An 18,711-nucleotide genomic window follows, 5' to 3' on the forward strand; every position below is an offset into this window, starting at 1 on the left:
GTAGACATGTGCAATTTATTTTCTTCCACATTTATTTTTTAACTAATTTCGACAAATTTGTTAATTCGGAAATATCTGAATTAACGAAAACCCATTTAATGAATTTTTCCGAATATTCGTAAATTCGAATATTTAAAAATTCATAAATTTGAAAATCCAAAAACTCAAATATACGAAAATCTGAAATAATAACTAACTAGTAATAACTTAACTATTACTAACTATTAAATTGTAGATATTGGAATAAAGACATGTGCAATTCGTTTCGTTCCAAATTAGTTTTTTAACGAATTTCGACAAATTTGTTAATTCGGAAATATCCGAATTAACGAAAACCCATTTAACAAATTTTTCCAAATATTTGGAAATTCGAAAATTCTAAATTCGAAAATCCAAGGACCCGAATATTTGAAAATCTGAAATAATAACTAACTAATAATAACTTAACTATTACTAACTATTAAATTATAGGTATTGGAATTTGGAAGTTACGAATTATCCGAAATAATGAATGCTGTATCAAAACGAATGGAACGTAATGAAATAATAATAATAAATAACAATAATATTTTTAAAAAAAGTATTATTATTATTATTTATTATTAATTTGTTCCGTTCCATTTGTTTAGATGCGGCATTCGTTATTTCGTGTAATTCGTAATTTCGGATAAATTCGTATTCGTTACGTTCACTAACAGCCAAATTTGAAAGGAAATTCCAATACCTATAATTAAATTGTTAGTTATTATTAGTTAATTATTCTTTCGAATTTTCAGATTTTCTTTCTTATGTTCAGATTTTCGAATTCACGAATTTTCAAATTTACAAAATTATGAATTGCGATCATAACCAATGACGCGAAAAACTAAAAAAAAAAAAAAAAAAAACGAATACGAACAAATTTTTCGGCAGTGCACATGTCTACTGTGTTGCCATATGACTCCTCCATACCTGAAATTGATGGGAATTTTCTTTTCTCCTTGTGGCCAACCATAGCGTTCATGCATTTGTCATGCAGTTGTCATTTTTTTTTTCCTTAAAATAACAAACATGTTATATTTACCAGCTCTGTATAATGTTATTGCAGAGAGCAACCCCGATCCTTTTCTTAGGTCCCCCAACAGTGCTCCTGGCTCCTCCTCTTCTTGGTGTGCCACCAAGGGAACCCGCTTTCTAGTGTGGACACCCGCAGGACTTCTCTGAGCTGCGCTGCCTGCGTTTATAGACAGAGACAATGAGGCTCGGGCCTCATCACAGGATTTGACTGACACCCACGGAAGCCAATGACTCCCGCTGCTGTCAGTAAAGCCTGTGAGAGTAGGGAGAAGAGAGCCACTGCAGACAGGCACAGCACTGGATTGAGATCTGACTCAGGAACGTTTAAGGGGGGGGAGGAGGCGATACACATACTGAAACATTTTTTACCTTAATGCAAGGAATTAAGGTATAAAATGTTTAGGCTTTACAACCAGTTTAAGATCATTAACTATTAGTCATATTGCATAGTGGAAGTTGCCCTCCTCATGCAGAAATAGGTCACAGCAGAAGTGATCTATTGCTGAGTAAAAAAAATAGCAGATCATTAATATAATGTATCTGTTTTTGCAGAGGTGTATTTGGACATATATTTACTTCATTTTTTGATTTTCTTGCTAACTAGAAAAGATGCATAATTTGTTGGGTGAACAGGTCATGGAGATAAGAGGTTCACTGAAACGGCAACAAAAATATATCCTGGTGAAAATACTGTGGTTCTAAACTGGTTTATGAATTCAGAGCACATTTAGAATGTTGAGTTTGTATTCTAAAGGGATGAGTAAGTAAGTCTGAGCAACTCAGTAATGCTTTTTGACAATACCAGCACTGCCAGATTGCAGATCCATATGTATGATGTTCCTATTTTTGTAATAGGTATTCGTGTGATCAGTAATGCGGGAGGAACCAACCCCCTGGGCTGTGGTGCTGCTTTACAAGAAATAATAAAGAAATCAGGTCTGGATATGAAAATTGCCGTAGTTACTGGTGATGATTTAATAAAGCAGGTGAGCAATTACATTTCTAGCAAAAACAGTTCCTGCAATTCACTATGAACAATATTTTACTGCACAAATCTCACTGTCCTCCTTTAACCACTTCAGCCCTGGAAGAATTTACCCCCTTCCTGACCAGGCCATTTTTTCCAATACGGCACTGCGTCGCTTTAACTGACAAAGTGCGGTCGTGTGATGCTGCACCCAAAAAAAATTGATGTCCTTTTTTCCCCACAAATAGAGCTTTCTTTTGGTGGTATTTGATCACCTCGGCGTTTTTTTTATTTTTTGTGCTATAAACAAAAAAAAGAGCGACAATTTTGAAAAAAAACACAATATTTTGTACTTTTTGCTATAATAAATATCCCAAATTAAAAAAAAAAAAACACACATTTTTTCCTCAGTTTAGGCCGATATGTATTCTTCTACATATTTTTGGTAAAAAAAAAAAAAAAATTTGCAATAAGCGTATATTGATGTAAAATGTATAGCGTCTACAAAATAGGGGATAGTTTTATGGCTTTTTTATTTGTTTATTTATTTATTTTTTACTAGTAATGGCAGTGATCAGCAAATTTTATCGTGACTGCGACATTGCGACGGACAGATCAGACACTTTTGACACTTTTTTGGGACCAGTGACATTTATACAGCGATCATAGCTAAAAATAGCCATCGATTACTGTATAAATGTCATTGGCAGGGAAGGGGTTAACACTAGGGGGCGATCAAGGGGTTAACTGTGTTCCCTATGTGTGTTCTAACTGTGGGGGGGATGGGACTGACTAGGGGAAGAGACCAATCGGTGTTCCTACTTAATAGGAGCACACAATCTGTCTCTACTCCCCTGAGAGAACCGGGATTTGTGTGTTTACACAACGTACAGCTACAACGGCTCGCGCAGGGAAGCCAACCTGCTGCAGTATAACTGCAGCGGCTGGTCTGGAATCAGTTAAAGTGTTACTAAACCCAGTAGCCTGTATTCACTAGATCTGTCTGGTCTATACTGTCTCCCACAGTATACAGAACATGTAAATGCAATTATTTTAGTAATTTAAACTGCTAAAAACCTTTTCTCATCAGCAGTATATAGCAGTCTTGTGACTTCTATCAGTGACTGGTTAACGCTTGTAGGAGGAGTTTTCATGATTGTCCTATGAGTTTACATGACCCCTGACCCTCTGTCTGGACAGTGCTGATTTGCCCTGTGCTGGTCACATGCACCCTCCCAAGAAAAAAAAAAAACTCTCTAGCAATACACACCCAGCTGAACATGTGCAGCTTGCCTCCAAGGCTCTGTTCTATCGGCCGATAGATTGGGGACAGTAGAAGAAGGCGAGGTTAAGAGAAGACAATATCAAGCAGCTTTTTTTACACAATGCAGATTAACACCTTAGGTTCCACAGTCAGTATAACAAGCATGCTTTACTTCATATACAGACTGATTTTACTGTTGTGGGTTTAGTAACACTTTAAGCTGTAGAAACAGTGGTGAACATTGCTGATTATGAATCATTTACAACCTTTTACTTTTTTAGTATTTTTTTTCTATTAGAATTCCAGGCAAGCCCTAAAAAAAGGTTATCCCCATTAGCCATCCCCCCACCCCGTTCCCTAAGTATTTCGAAACTTCCTGTTTCAAAACGAAAAACAGTGCACCACAAAATAAAGGCTATTGCTACAAAAACAAGATCAAAAAAAGGAAAAAGTCCTGCACTCATGAAACTATTTACTCAAACTAAGCATCAGATACTATAGTAGCCTCCCTTCTCTAAACGTTTTCACATCATTTAAAAACATGACAAAAAGGCTTTGTACAACCCTCTTCTTCAGTGCCATCATTACTACCACTGCTATATAAATTCTATATATAATGCAACATTCTGATGGCAAGTAAAGGGCTAACAGATTTCCACAGAAACCACCAGATAATGAGCAGTTCACACGTTCCTATTGCAACATTGTATTTCAGTAGATGTTTGATCCTTCATCTGATTTTTTCATCATGTGTATTAGGCTTAAAGCCAGTGGCAGCTGGGGAGTTCTTTTGGGGGGGCGGCAAACAAAGAATCCCCCCCCCCCCCGGCGGCATGGCACGGCACTTAAACACCCCCACCCCTCCCGGCAGTCCGGCACTTACCCGCGGGGCTGTGGTGTCCTCTCCTCCTTTCCTGGAATGCGGGCAGCGGTCAGGACGGCTTCGGTGTCTGCTCCTCCAGCGGTTTCCTCCGCCGTGTGTCTCCTCTTCCGCCAAAGAGCTAGGCATCCAATAGGATTTCCTGACGCTTTGGCCAATCGAGAAACAGGTCTCACAGACCTGCCTCTTGATTGGCAGGGAGGAACTTTAGTGTGAAAATAGCGAAAATTCATTCGCTATGGTAACACAACTGGGTGGCCTCAGAGGGCAATGCTCTGTGCTCCAAGGCCACACTTTTTTGAAGCCTATTAGAGCCTCTGGCTCTAATCAGGTGCTTCAAAAAACACCCGCATTGAAATCCATGGTCCGGCACCACTGATATGTAGATCATGGGGCTGGACGCATGGATAGGGGAAGTGGCGGCCGTGCTCCCTCTATGGACGGACCTCTTAAAGCAAAACTTCACCCAAAAGGCGAAATCCCATTTGTCTGCCTCCTCCTCCTACTTTTTAAGTTTTGGCACTTTTGTTTTGTGAAGCGAGGGGGGAGCAGGTTCCTGATGTTGACAGGTGCCTGCTCCCTCTTCCGAGCAGAAGTTGGGACCCCCCTCCTTCTCCTGCAGCCTTCTGGGACATGTCACAAGCCGGCTCACGCATGTGCAGTGACCACAAACCACCCATCACATTAAAACACATCCGCATAAGGTTCAGCACTCCTACATCACAAAGAATGTTACCTTAACAAGAGTCCAAACACAGGTCGTAAAGGCAGTGCGCTTGTCTCCACAAAAATACAGAAGTACCATGCATCTGGTTGCAGTGCTTTTTATATGGTAGTGCATGCACTGTTTTTGGTGTGGTCCAGTGTGATTCAGCCCATACAAAATTAATGGGCTCAAATCGCACCACATGTGGAATGCACAGCACATTCCTATGTGATTCCTGGTGTGAATCAGCCCTAAGGGTATTTTCTAATTGTCAGGCTGGTTTAACTGATATATAAATGCAGATCGAAGCACATGTCTTGTATCTTCAGATGAATGGAACAGAGTAGATTCAAAAGTAATATTACTTCATATCTCTTTATTGTGTCTGAACAGTGTTTATAAATACTGTGTCTGAAGATATTTTTTTATTTTCTTTACAGCTGTTGCTATATTTACACAGCAATTCCTGGCATTTGCCCACATGTCCTGTGTATTTTGATGACTTTTTGTGTGAAGCATGCCTAATGTCGCCAGATGCTTAATTAGTTGCTGACCAATAAACTTCTATTTCCTACTAATTCCATTTAAAAAAATAGCAAGGACTGATAGAAGAGCGCGCACTAATTAAAAGCTTTGAGCTAATGACACCGCAGCACTATTATTAGACATGGTTCCCACGGCTTCAGCGCAATTGCAAAGCCGCACATCAGTGCAATTTGCATGCTAATTTCATTGTAGCTTGCAACTTCATTTAACAGAAGTCTATGCAAGTTGCAATGAAATCAGTAAAAAGTAATGCAGGAACCTTTTTCATAATCGCTGTGACATAAGTCGCGACGATATGAACGGTTCCATTGCCGGCAATAGGGTGCGACTTGTCATGCGATTTGAAACTGTTAAATCGCAGGATAAGTCGCACTGGTCTGAACGGGGGCTTACAGTCACATTACACTTAACCTCCTGTTGTCCTTTCCCAAGATAATTCATTGAACTCTCCTATAAAATAATTGAAAAGTCTAAAGCCTCGTGCACACGATCAGATTGTTGGCTAACAAAGCGTCAGACTTTTATCTGAAGGGCATGTGCCAGGAACTTGTCTTGCATACAAACGGTACACAATTGTTGGCCAACAAACATGAACGTAGTGACGTACTACGTGGAATTTCAGCACTTGAGCGCCACCCTTTGGGCACCTTCTGCTAATGTCGTGTTTGATGAGAGTTGATTCTGAGCATGTGTGTTTGTACTTTTTGTGTGACGGATTTGTGTACGTACACACGATAGGAAAATCTGACAACAGACCGTTGTCTGCTGAAAATTTACTTGCCTGCCACCCAACATTTGTTGGCGGAAAGTTGGACAACAATTGTCTGATGGAGTGCACTAATGGTCGGATTTTAGGCCAACAGTCTGTCATCACACAATTCCCTGCTGAAAATCCAGTTGTGTGTACGAGGCTTTAAAGTGGAAAGGATTTGAAGGAGGCTGCACTCGGAGAATGGAGACAATGTAAAGTCTCATGTCAGGTCTAAAGATAGGCTTGGCGTGTTCAAAATACCTCATGGCCGATCCCGCCAGGAAGCCGAAACTGCACAGTGCTAATCACAGGCAGTGAGACATTTCCCGATCTGTGCAGTTGTGGAACAGGAAATGTCTCACTGCCTGTGATTCGCGCTGTGCAGTGTCGGCTTCATGGCGGGATCGGGCATGTGGGATTTCAAACACGCCGAGCCCATCTCTAGTCAGGTCTATAGGGGCTCATTGCACATGCATGGTCAGTGCTGGAGATTTCTGGAAGATATAAACAGCAGAGGAGGCTGCAGATGTAAGTAATGAGGGTTTAGTAACAACTGAGCTTAATTACTTGTTTTAGGCTTCATAAATAGGCCTTGAAGTAGTGTATTCTCATGTTTCCTGATACGTGACAATTTTTGTCCACAGTTATAAGTTATTTATGGTATAGGAGTTATTATCTAACAAACTTAGGCTCCATTCACACTAACGCGTTTTTTGATGCATTTTGCAGAAATGCATGGGAATTTTTTAACATGGATTCCTATGGAACATGTTCACATCAATGCATTTTTGTACCTCTGCGTTTTTGCAAAGGGTCAGGGACTTTTTTTCATGCAAAATGCAGCATTTTGCATGTAATAGAATTCAATGCACCAGCATCAAAAAACGCAAGTGCAGCGTTTTTGCTGCGTTTTTTACGCGTTTTGCTTTTTTTTTTTAGACTGTATGCAGTCTAAAAAAAACTGCATTCCCGTGCAAAAAACACTGTAAAAACGCTGCTCAAAAACGTGGCAAGTGCCACAAAAAACACTGCAGAAACGCTCAAAAGCAACATGCATAGATGTGAATCGAGCCTTAGGTATTTTGTGTAATACAAGTTTGATTTTATATTTTACTCTTTGTGTGTTCACAGAAAGATGCCTTCAAGACAGGAGGAGTCACTGACATGGATAGTGGGAAGCCGTTCCCAGAACATATTCAGAGTGTGAATGCTTACCTGGGGTAACTAAAGTTCCTCTGAACTTTCTGCCTTTCCCATAGAAATGTATATATTGCTTATATTTTGGTCAGTTATATATTCTTTGACATATTCTGCAGTGTTGTGTTTTGTAGAGAATCAGCCATATCAAACCTTGCTCCCACATAGATCTTACGGTCTAATAACACTCACCCCCTCACTCTCCCTCCTCTGCTTACTCAAGGGCCACAATGGACTGATGCAATTTATGTATGTTCTCGGATTGTCAGAGCACACCCTTGCACACATTGTTATGGAATACATTGCTGCCATATGGGGTATAAGCTAGTAGTGCCGTGTGCCATGAAGGTTACAAACCTCAGTTTGGGTGGAGTCAAGGCCACAAGGTTCTATATGTGCAGTATAAATTAGCACTGCATGTCTGAACTTGGTGAATCAGTGCCAAGACCAATGAAAATATGCAAAGTGCAATAATCCTACAAGGCTATTTAAAGCACCTGAACAAATATGGGGATTTGGTCACACCATATGACCATACAGTGCTTAAGCCCACTATTGCATCAAAGTACCCCATTTTCAATGGGTCCTACACTAACCATAGAATGAAAGATCCCACTTCTCAACCATGGGAGAAATACACTCCTCTTTATGGGAGAACTAAAAGGACTCCTATAACTCAGGTGGACACTGATTAGAAGTACTGGTGGGGGATGATGGGGTGCTCCATCCCAAGGGGTCTGGTCAGGACCCATATAACAGACAAACAAAGACTTTGGGGGCACACTCTAACTATGCACGTCCCCCTCGGATCTACAGCGACTTTCAGTGCACTGGTAGTGCAAAGTGGATTTGCCTTTCGTAAATAACCCCCAACAGTCATCTTCTTTTGAGAGGGAGAGGACTTGGTAATAGCTGTAGTAGCAATTAAAATGAATCTGTGAATATAAAATATGGGAGCTGTCACTGCTGAATTCATTTCCGGCTCTGAAGCTGTCGCCCTGATCCTGGCTTCAAAGCTTTCAGTCACTCGACTGCAATTAGCATGCAGTCGGTGAAGTCAAAAAGTCTGAGCAAGAATCAAGATGGCAGCTCGGGATCCAACATGTTTTAAAAACCAAGTCACTAAGTGCTGCTCTTTCTATCTTCATGGGTTATCGTTCATTTGCTGAAATTTCATGTGCTTTGGGGGTGAAAATGGATCACTGTGCAGTGAAACACACATATAATTATTAGGTAACATATTTTACACTTATGTAGAAGGTTTAAACTACTTATATATTACATTTTTGACAGGGTCATGCTAACCATGTGTTTTATGACTATATTAAGGATATTTTCTGAAAGTTTGACTAAAGGCAGGCAATGGTAGCAAAATCATCTCCAGTGGTGCAGATCCATGTGTATTTTTCTCTTGCTCTTCTCTGTATTTCTTGGTTACTCTGTTTCATATTATGATAGAAGCGTGTTGACAGAACATTTTCTATCTTTGTAGGGCAAAACCAATTAGCAGGGCTCTGGATCTTGGGGCAGACATTGTTATTACTGGAAGATGTGTGGACAGCAGCCTCGTCTTGGGACCACTAATACACACTGTATGTGTACTTTGTTCTTCTATTATATGATTAACCTTAAAAAATGTAGAAGAACTTTGCAACAAATACCTTTTAGGGCTCATTCATTTGTGTCGTGCTCTCTGAAGGGTGATCCACACTCTTAAGAGAGCATATGACTAGCTAGGACATTGCAGGGCGCTTGCAGATTGGCCCTATTCACTTGAATAGGTCACGTTCTGACAGGCACTACGCCTGTCAAAATTGACAGGGGATATAATTCTTGCCACTGGATGTGTTCACCCCCAGCCACTGTCTCTGGGGGGCAGTAAAAGCATGGTTCAACTGTGGGGTTTACACCAACACCCCCAACCTCCCATGTGAATGAGCCCTTACTGTTGCATTGCTCTGTTACAGTTAGTAATTTATTCAGTGTATTAACAGCTCCAACAGACTTCAGTGTTAAGATATGTTATCATGGTTACATGATAGTTTACATTTTTGGGGTTGTATTCGAGATGTGCAAACAGAGATCACACAAATACTTATAAGTATAACATTTAATTAAGTAATGACAGATACAAATAACAAATGCAATAATATTATAAAATATAACTTAAATATAAGAATTCTTAAAAGCTGAGGTCCGTCCACCGCTGCAAAAATTAAAAGCCATCAGCTGCACATACTGCAGCTGCTGACTTCTAATAATCGGACACTTACCTGTCCTGGAATCCAGCGACGTCGGCACCGCAGCCTATGTTTCCATCAGCTGTCGGGTGCATGCTGCCTCCATTGCGAGTAAGAGAACTCGGCAGTGAAGCCTACTGCGCATGCGCGAGGCTCTGCTTCACCTACTGGCCCGGTGGCTGGGGAAGGAGGAAAACAGGTATACTGCCGCTCCCCCCCCCCGAAAGGTGCCAAATGTGGCACCTGAGGGGGGAAGGAGTACAACGAACGGAAGTTCCACTTTTGGGTGGAACTCCGCTTTAACTAAAGATGCCTTTTCACAACGGAGTCCTGCCCACATACGTGGCGTGGCACCGATAATCAGACCAGACGCATGCATGATGCAGCTCTGGAGATTAGACTGAATATTGCAAGTTCTAACTGTAGTATATACATGTCGCGTTGGTAGGCTTTAACGAATCATAAACAACATTATCTTCTACCTATAGCATGAAGTCATCAAAGGTAACTAGACTTTGGAGACTTGCTGTCTTAGATATTGTGAGACAACTTTAATAAGGAAATATGAAATATGCAATTTCCCCATTATAAGAACAGCACCAAAGTCACAAATACTTCATAATTTTCATAAATATATAACCGCATGTTAGTGATGTCACTCTGTTGCAGTTAGGATGGTATCATTTTTACTTCAGACTAAAATTACTATGTATCCTTAGTAAAATGCAAGTCTTTTTACCCACTTTTTGGACCCAGTAATATAGTTTAGTGCCAAACAATGCAACCTTTAAATTATGTTTTTGGCAGTGAGCTGTTTATTATAAGGGCTTTTTTGTTTGAAATATCTATTGCAAAATAAGAACATAAATCAAAGTGAAAAAAGAAAAAAAAGAAACAACTATACCAAATACGACCACAAGGTGGTGGTATGGCATCTCATGCATTGCCTAAATTATTTTTACAGCACAGACAATATGGTAATCGTAAGACTATAATGGACCAATAATAACTTTTTGGTGCCGAAAACAAGTTAAAAGAACCTATGCCAAACAACACAACAGACCCCAACACCTAAAGTGTACATAATCCCAAGAGCAAAAAAATTATATATTGCAGCATACCAGTCTTTAGATTTGATGGGTTGCATTTGTTTTCTTTTCAGGCATCTTTCTTATATTTTTTACCTGGTACTCCTGTTGGTAGCACATGTCCTGTTCTAGGTTAAAGGCTTAGGATTTCTGGCAGGATCAACAGGTTATTTTTTGTACTTGCGAAAAATGTGCTTAACCTGAAAAATTAAAACAAATGCAGCCACCACATCTAAGGGATGGTTAAGCTGCAATATATTACATTTTTGTTCTCAAGTTAAGTTATACCTTAATATATATAATTTATGTAGTATTTTTACAGAGAACATTAAACTACTGGAACTATAATTTTTTACTAGGATTATATTTTTGTTGTTACCATTATATTTTTCAGGAGGGCATTTAAATACAATAGGGAAAGCTAACAGAGACATGGGGACTGTATTAACCCTGTCCTGAGTGCTCAGATTGTGATTGTACCAAAGCATTTTGGTCCAGCACTGCTTCATGCCTGTCCACCATGTTTCTATATTGTTTCCTTTCAGAAATATTCGAACATACAGTATGTGTCATTATTACAATTGATAATATATATTTTGAATAACTTTAATTATGATTATGAATAAAAACGTCTCTTTGTTTTCCTTTGTAGTTTGGATGGAAGAGAAATGATTTTAACTTACTCGCATCTGGAAGGTAAGTGCTAAAAATGAATTAATATAAAATGTGTGTGTATATAATATACTGTGTGTGTGTGTGTATATATATATATATATATATATATATATATATATATATATATATATACACACACACACAGTTGGGGGGAAAAAGTATTTGATCCCTTGCTGATTTTGTACGTTTTCCCACTGACAAAGAAATGACCAGTCTATAATTTTAATAGTAGGTTTATTTTAACATTGAGAGACAGAATAACAACAAAAATATCCAGAAAAACGCATTTCAAAAAAGTTATAAATTGATTTGCATTTTAATGAGTGAAATAAGTATTTGACCCCTTCGCAAAACATGATTTCATACTTGGTGGCAAAACCCTTGTTAGCAATCACAGAGATCAAACGTTTCTTGTAGTTGCTCCCCAGATAGCAAGAAATTGTGCTGCAAGTTTGGAATGACCTGCTAAGCTGTTACTACACTTGCCAGACTTCACAAGTTTGTTGCACAATTGCAGCAATTCCGCATTACATGACTCCAGATCAACTTTCTTTTTAAACATTCGGCAAGTCTGCTGCAAGTTCTGGTTCAGTTATGTTGTGCACTAGTCATCCCACTGTGGCTGAATTTTCATGCTATAGACTTTCAGAGCTCTTGCTGTAGACTCACCACTGCAACTTTGCTCTTGCTAGAGACTTGGCACGCAAATTTGCTACAAATTGGAAAAGTGTCAACTGGAACTTGTGCTTCAAGTGCTCTGCAAGTATACAACTTGCCAGTGAAAATGTGCAGCAAGTTAACAGACTTACAATTCAACAACAACACGTCGTTCACAAATTCAGATTTGTGGAAAGTTATCCTTGCTATCTGGGTCAGGTTTGAACACATCTCAGGAGGGATTTTGTCCCACTCCTCTTTGCAGATTCTCTCCAAGTCATTAAAGGGGTTGTAAACCCTTGCAGTTTTTCACCTCAATGCTATGCATTGAGGTGAAAAACCTCTTGTAGTGCACCAGCCCTTCAGAGCCCCCCTTTTTAATTACCTGAGCCTGATCGATCCTGCGCCGGGGAGGAGCACACACGCTCCAGCCGGTGTCTCAGATCCTGATTGGATAGATTGATAGCAGCGCAGCCATTGGCTCCCGCTGCTGTCAATCAAGTCCAATTTTTAATTTTTTTTAAAAGCCCGTGGCGTGTGAAACACACCCAAAAACTCCACCCGGTGCCAAAAAAAGCGCACACACATAAAGAGTGACACAAAACGTGCAACGGGTGTTACACAATCCTCCCTAGGAAGTTCCTTACCCCGATCCCCCGGGGCGTTAGGCTCCAGACGCGGACTGAGGTACTCACTGGGCCCATCTGGCCGAAATCAGACAGACCCCCTTTCTCTGGAGGGTCTGCCAAAACAGACCCACCCAAGTACTCGGTGGGACCACCCTCTCCACCCTCTCCCAAGACTTTCAGGGTAGCTCCGAGGACCCACACCCTACTATTCACACTGTGACAAATGTGTAACAATCAACAAAAACATACAAAAAAGTGACAATACAAGGATAAATAAATAGAAAGTGGGGAGAAGGAAGTGGGAGAAGTGAAAGTGGCCATTGTGCAATACAATGGCAGTCCCTTCCTCCAGGAATTAAAAAATTCCTCTGGTCCTACCCAAAAGGCTGGGCCCTGGAGGCAGGTGTGAAAAAAGTGTGTTGTGAAGTGACCTTGGTGCCATAAATCAAAGTGATCCTCACTCACAGTGATTGTACAGCACCCCTGGACTGCCACTTCAGGGGCACATTCATCACGGGCTTTTCTCCCAACCCTGACCAACAGCCCAGTCAGTGCAGCTCCCACCCCAACCAGGAAGGCCTGGAGATCTGAGAGCTTAGGGAGAGCTTGTGTAATGACTCAACCACCATTCCCATCACTCCTACCTAATTACATTGGTAAAATACTAACCGCCCCCGAGGTAGGAAAGGGGAGCCAGTGTTCTCTCCCTAAAAACTGACCGGAGCAAGAACTTCACCAATCTAGGACAGAAGGCCAGGGACCCGACCCTTTGGCCAGACCCGGTGCAGCACCCATCCTCACCAGGAGCACCCTTCCAGACGGCTCAGACTGAACTATTGATCGGCCCCCAATATCGTCGGGCGGCCTGATGTAGTCGCTCCCGAAAACCGCCCTTCCAGGTGCAATTACACCATTGAATTTGCATAGCTCTCCCCTTTGGGAGTAGCACAGCACCTCCTCTGTCAAATGATAAGAATAGATACTACACCTGATCTTAGCCAAAAGGTCAATCAAATCCAATGACGCGGGAGTCGGGGGGTGGAGCCGAGTCCTGCTGTCTGTGTCAGTGGACGCAGCAGCAGGACACGGGTGCCCCAAGGGAGAGCACTTCTCTGACGGGGCACTCGAGAAGTGGAGGAGCCAGGAGCGCCGCTGAGGGACCCCAGAAGAGAGGGATCGGGGCCACTCTGTTCAAAACCAACTGCACAGAGGTGGTAAGTATGACATTTTTGTTTAAAAAAACAAAAAACACGAACGTTTACATATCCTTTAAGGTTTTGAGGCTGACGTTTGGTAGCTTGAACCTTCAGCTCCCTCCACATATTTTATATGGGATTAAAGTCTGGAGACTTGCTAGGCCATTCCAGGACCTTAATGTGCTTCTTCATGAGCCACTCCTTAGTTGCCTTGGCCGTGTGTTTTGGATCATTGTCATGCTGGAATACCCATCCACGACCCATTTTCAGTGCCCTGGCTGAGGGAAGGAGGTTCTCACCAAAGACTTTACGGTACATGGCCCCGTCCATCGTCCCTTTCATGTGTTGAAGTTGTCCTGTCCCGTTAGCAGGAAAACACCCCCAAAGCATAATATTTCCACCTCCATGTTTGACAGTGAGAATGGTGTTCTTGGGGTCATAGGCAGCATTCCTCCTCCTCCAAACACGGAGTTGAGTTGATGACAAAGAGCTTAATTTTGGTCTTATCTGACCGCAACACTTTCACCCAGTTCTCCTCTGAATCATTCAGATGTTCATTGGCAAACTTCAGACAGGCCTGTACATGTGCTCTCTTGAGCAGGGGGACCTTGCGGGCTCTAAAGGATTTCAGTCCTTCACGGCGTAGTGTGTTACCAATTGTTTTCTTGGTGACTATGTTCCCAAGCTGCATTGAGATCATGGACAAGATTCTCCCATGTAGTTCTGTGCTGATTCCTCACCATTCTCAAGAATCACTGAAATTCCACAAGGTGAGATATTGCATGGAGCCCCAGACCGAGGGAGATTGACACTTGTTTTGTGTTTCTTCCATTTGCAAATAATAGCAACAGCTGTTGTCACCCTCTCACCAAGCTGCTTGGCGATGGTCTTTTAGCCCATTCCAGCCTTGTGTAGGTCTACAATCTCTAATCTCAGCTCATTACCTGTATAGAAGACACCTGGGAGCCAGAAATCTTGTTGATAGGGGATCAAATACTTATTTTACTCATTAAAATGTAAATCAATTTATAACTTTTTTGAAATGTGCTTTTCTGGATATTTTTGTTGTTCTGTTTCTCACTGCTAAAATAAACCTACCAAACGTACAAAATCAACAGGGGATCAAATACTTTTTTCCCCTCACTGTATGTATGTGTGTATATATATATATATATATATATATATATATATATATATATATATATGTATATATATAAACCAGAACATGATCGGGTCCCAATTGGCTGAGAGCGCTGGCCGGAGTGTTCAGCTGGGGTTGTCCTTCTTGTCCCCCTGGTCCCCCTGTCAGAACATAACAGCTCAGTGGGGGAGGTCGCTGTAACGTCAGACTGTTAGTGCAGCGGCCCTGACCGGAGCTGTCAGTTGTTTTTTGAACAAAAAAAAATATTAGTGTGTACTAGGCTTTAATCTGGCCATACATTGTATGAATCAACTTCAGGAACTTGATGAAATTTGTGTAGCCCTGTTGGCTGCCTCCCATCTGACATCCCTCAACTGAAAAATGATCGGGTGGGTAGAGAATTGTTGGCTCCATCCAATTAGGTGCTGCCACTGTTCGAGTATTTTGACTGCTGTTGGGTCAGCTGTCAAAATACAATAAGCACAGCAGGAGATTTGTCCATCGGCGCTGTATAGCATTGATGGAGAAATCAGGTAGGTTTTTTTTTTCAGCCTGCAGAATGAATGAAAAAAACAAAAAAACATCAGTGTATGGCCAGCTTTACAATATACTCCAAGCAACAACTAATTACAAACGTCCCTTTGGAAATAAGATTACAGTAAGCCTCTGGCAGGACAAAAGGCATAATAACTAGCCCTGATAGCAATGAATTGACTGTACCAAAGATGAATTGTCATTCATCTACCTGCATCTGTGTTGTCATTTTGTAAATATTTTTGTGTCTAGTTTAACTAGGTGGGCTTTAATTGAGTGCATTACCTATCCTATTTCACAGACCTGCAGGCTTTCCTCCTGTATAATGACCACTTCACCAAAGCCACCCCTCTTAGCCAGTTGTTCGGCCGCCCCCTTGCTGATGTCTTCATGTACAATTTAGGACCAGATGTCCTTCATTGTTTGTGATGATGTTGAGGGCCAGGAGAGGGGAGAATGAGAGCACCAGCTACTACGGGACTAAGATGTAAGGTAAGCATTTGTCTTTATTAAACCCCCCAGACTAAATAAGCATAAATTGTGTATATGTTGGTGGAGGGAACCATTATTTGGTTTTGGTGCAAGCTCAGAGGTGGGCATTATTGTAACAAACAAAGCTAAAATAAAGAATTCAGAAATGTGCAGTAATCCTGAAATAACAACATAGTTTGCATTCGGATCTAGTGTGCATCTCTTATCTATTTGCAGCCTAGCTGGTCATCTAATAGAATGTGGTGCCCAGTGCACTGGAGGAATATACACAGACTGGCATCTAGTACCAGACTGGTAAGAAATCTTATTATATTTATATACATAGTCATGAAAATAAGACTGCTGTCCCACAAGCGAAAATGTTGCTAATTTTGCTACACAGGAGAAAAAAAAATTCTTCATGACCTCCCAAGGTCATATGGCTCATTCCCTTGGATCAACTACTACTACTGGACTACTTTATGTGATAAAGCTTGTCACAGCTTAACTGCTGTTACTCTTAAGAACCCCTTCCTAAACAGGTGGAAAAATCATTATCCTTCTTTGTAAAAGTTATATGCCCTTGTTCTTCGTACGGTCTTTTGGATAAAAAGTGCATTTCATAGATAGATATATAGTTAAATAGGTAGATAGATATATAGATAAATAGGTAATAGGGAAAGGTAAAACCCCCAATAAATATTAATAATAATGTGGAAGCTATTAAAAGTGAATGGGAGGCTCGGCAGCAGCTGAAGCCATTGGCTTCTGCCGCTGTCAGTCAAACTGTTTGAGGAGGAGATGAGGCCAAGCCTGGGGGCATTTAGAGAAGCTGAGGAGCCAAGATCGCCGATGACGAACCATAGAAGAGGAAGTTTGGGGCTGCTGTGTGCACAGCCATTGCACAGAACTTGTGAATTTAACATGTTTATTATTTTCAGAAAAATATAGAATTTTTCAACTGCTTTAAAGCAGTGGTAAACTGTATAAAAGAAAAACAAATCCTGTCCCTCTGCAGGTTAATGCCATAATGGGCTAGTATGCACCACATACTAACACATTATGGCAGACTAACTTTTCAAATAAAGCCCTCCAGCTGCACACTGTCACCACTGCTGGTGCTTCCATCCTCAACTGGTCCTCCTTCCAGGTTCGCACGCTCTGGCCAAGCCAAAATGACATCACTCCTGCGCATGCACACGGGAGTCAAGATCGTGGCAGTGAAAGTGAAAGAATATCCCCAATTTTGGGTTATCACTAGAACAGGAACAGGATGAGAAATCTTCCAGTAGGGAATCTACTAGTTCTGGTGACCCTGGTAACAACCAGGGATTCTCTCACTTTGGAGGGGTTTCTTCCTTACTTCTTGTTTTGGCTGTGGGACAGGATGTGAAGGAAAGTATCCCAGCTGGGGCACAGATGGCAAAATAAAAACATCACAGGGTATATAACCCTCCCTTACTCTACCCAAAATAAAATTAAAAATGTTTTTTCACTTAGTTCTAATTTCTAATTTTACTGGTCATTTAACTGCCCATGTTATAATTTTGAGAACCTTCCTTCTATAATATGTCACTATGCGACTGATTTTTAATGCTTCTAAAAAGTTTGTGTCATCAGCAAGAATGGTAATATTGTTATCTTTTCCATTCCCCTGGTCACTAATAAACAAGTTGTGCCCTGAAGTACAAAACTACTAACATTTAAAATAGCCAATTTAAAATATGTTGTGTTATTTAGTAATGTTTTTATTTTTTTCTCTCCCATTGTATTTTACTGTTCGTTCTGCACTCCTGTGACCTGTTTTCAGCAGAAAGCGGCTGAAAGTGATTGTAAAGGCAGAAGGTTTTTTTACACTAATGCATTCTATGCATTTAAATAAAAAGCCTTCTGTGTGCAGCAGCCCCCCTCAGCCCCCCTAATACTTACCTGGGGTCCCTCTAGCTCCAGCGATGTTGTAGGAATGTCTCGGCCGTCCGGGACTCCGCTCCTCATTGGCTGAGACAGCATTGGCTCTCGCTCCATTCAATCAAAGTCAGTCAGCCAATAAGAAAAGAAAGGGAGCTGGGCGGGGCCGCAGCTCCGTGTCTGAATGGACACACCGAGCTGTGACTCGGCTCAGGTGCCCCCATACCAAGTTGCTTGCTGTGGGGGCACTCAACAGGAGGGAGGGGCCAGGAGCACTGAAGAGGTACCCGAGAAGAGGAGGATCTGGGCTGCTCTGTGTAGTTCCACTGCACAGAGGAGGTAAGTATAACATGTTTGTTATTTAAAAAAAAAAAAAAGACTTTACAATCACTTGAAGCCTACTGTCGGCTGACGTCACAGAGCCGGTCCAGGCTCAGGAAAGATTGTGACCATATGGTTAGGATCCGCCCTCATGCCTGGACCGGCACCCAGCCTCTGCTCAGGGAGCTCTGACAACTGAGCGATTGGCGGTGTTTGATGCTCGGTTCTCAGTGTAATGCCCTATACACACGATCCGAAAATCAGAACGACAGATTGTCCTTTTTTTTTTAATTTTTTTTTTGCATGCTAGTCTTATATCGAACCTGAAGAGTTTACTAAAGTTACGAAAATTCTCGTATGACAGAATAAAAAAAATCGGAAGTGATGTCATGTGTTATAGTGTATTCGTACTGTATTTTTGGACGACAACTGTACTGATTAAACGAAAATCGCATGATCTGGTATCGTATGAGAAAAACTTTTG

General features: G+C 41.2%; 1 protein-coding gene across 3 annotated transcripts in view; it reads left to right on the forward strand.

Annotated features, from left to right (window-relative positions):
* LOC141112568 (uncharacterized) overlaps positions 1 to 18,711 on the forward strand; it is a 171,169-nt gene that overhangs the window by 63,692 nt on the left and 88,766 nt on the right. For all 3 annotated transcript variants that reach the window (XM_073605505.1, XM_073605523.1, XM_073605514.1), the window contains 5 exons: positions 1,912 to 2,042; positions 7,302 to 7,390; positions 8,860 to 8,959; positions 11,348 to 11,391; positions 16,236 to 16,313. In XM_073605505.1, coding sequence (XP_073461606.1) covers positions 1,912 to 2,042; positions 7,302 to 7,390; positions 8,860 to 8,959; positions 11,348 to 11,391; positions 16,236 to 16,313 — 442 coding nt within the window. The remainder of the gene's footprint in view (positions 1 to 1,911; positions 2,043 to 7,301; positions 7,391 to 8,859; positions 8,960 to 11,347; positions 11,392 to 16,235; positions 16,314 to 18,711) is intronic.

The sequence above is a fragment of the Aquarana catesbeiana genome, linkage group LG01, assembly GCF_042186555.1.
Source record: "Aquarana catesbeiana isolate 2022-GZ linkage group LG01, ASM4218655v1, whole genome shotgun sequence".
NCBI classification, from domain to species: Eukaryota; Metazoa; Chordata; class Amphibia; order Anura; family Ranidae; genus Aquarana; species Aquarana catesbeiana.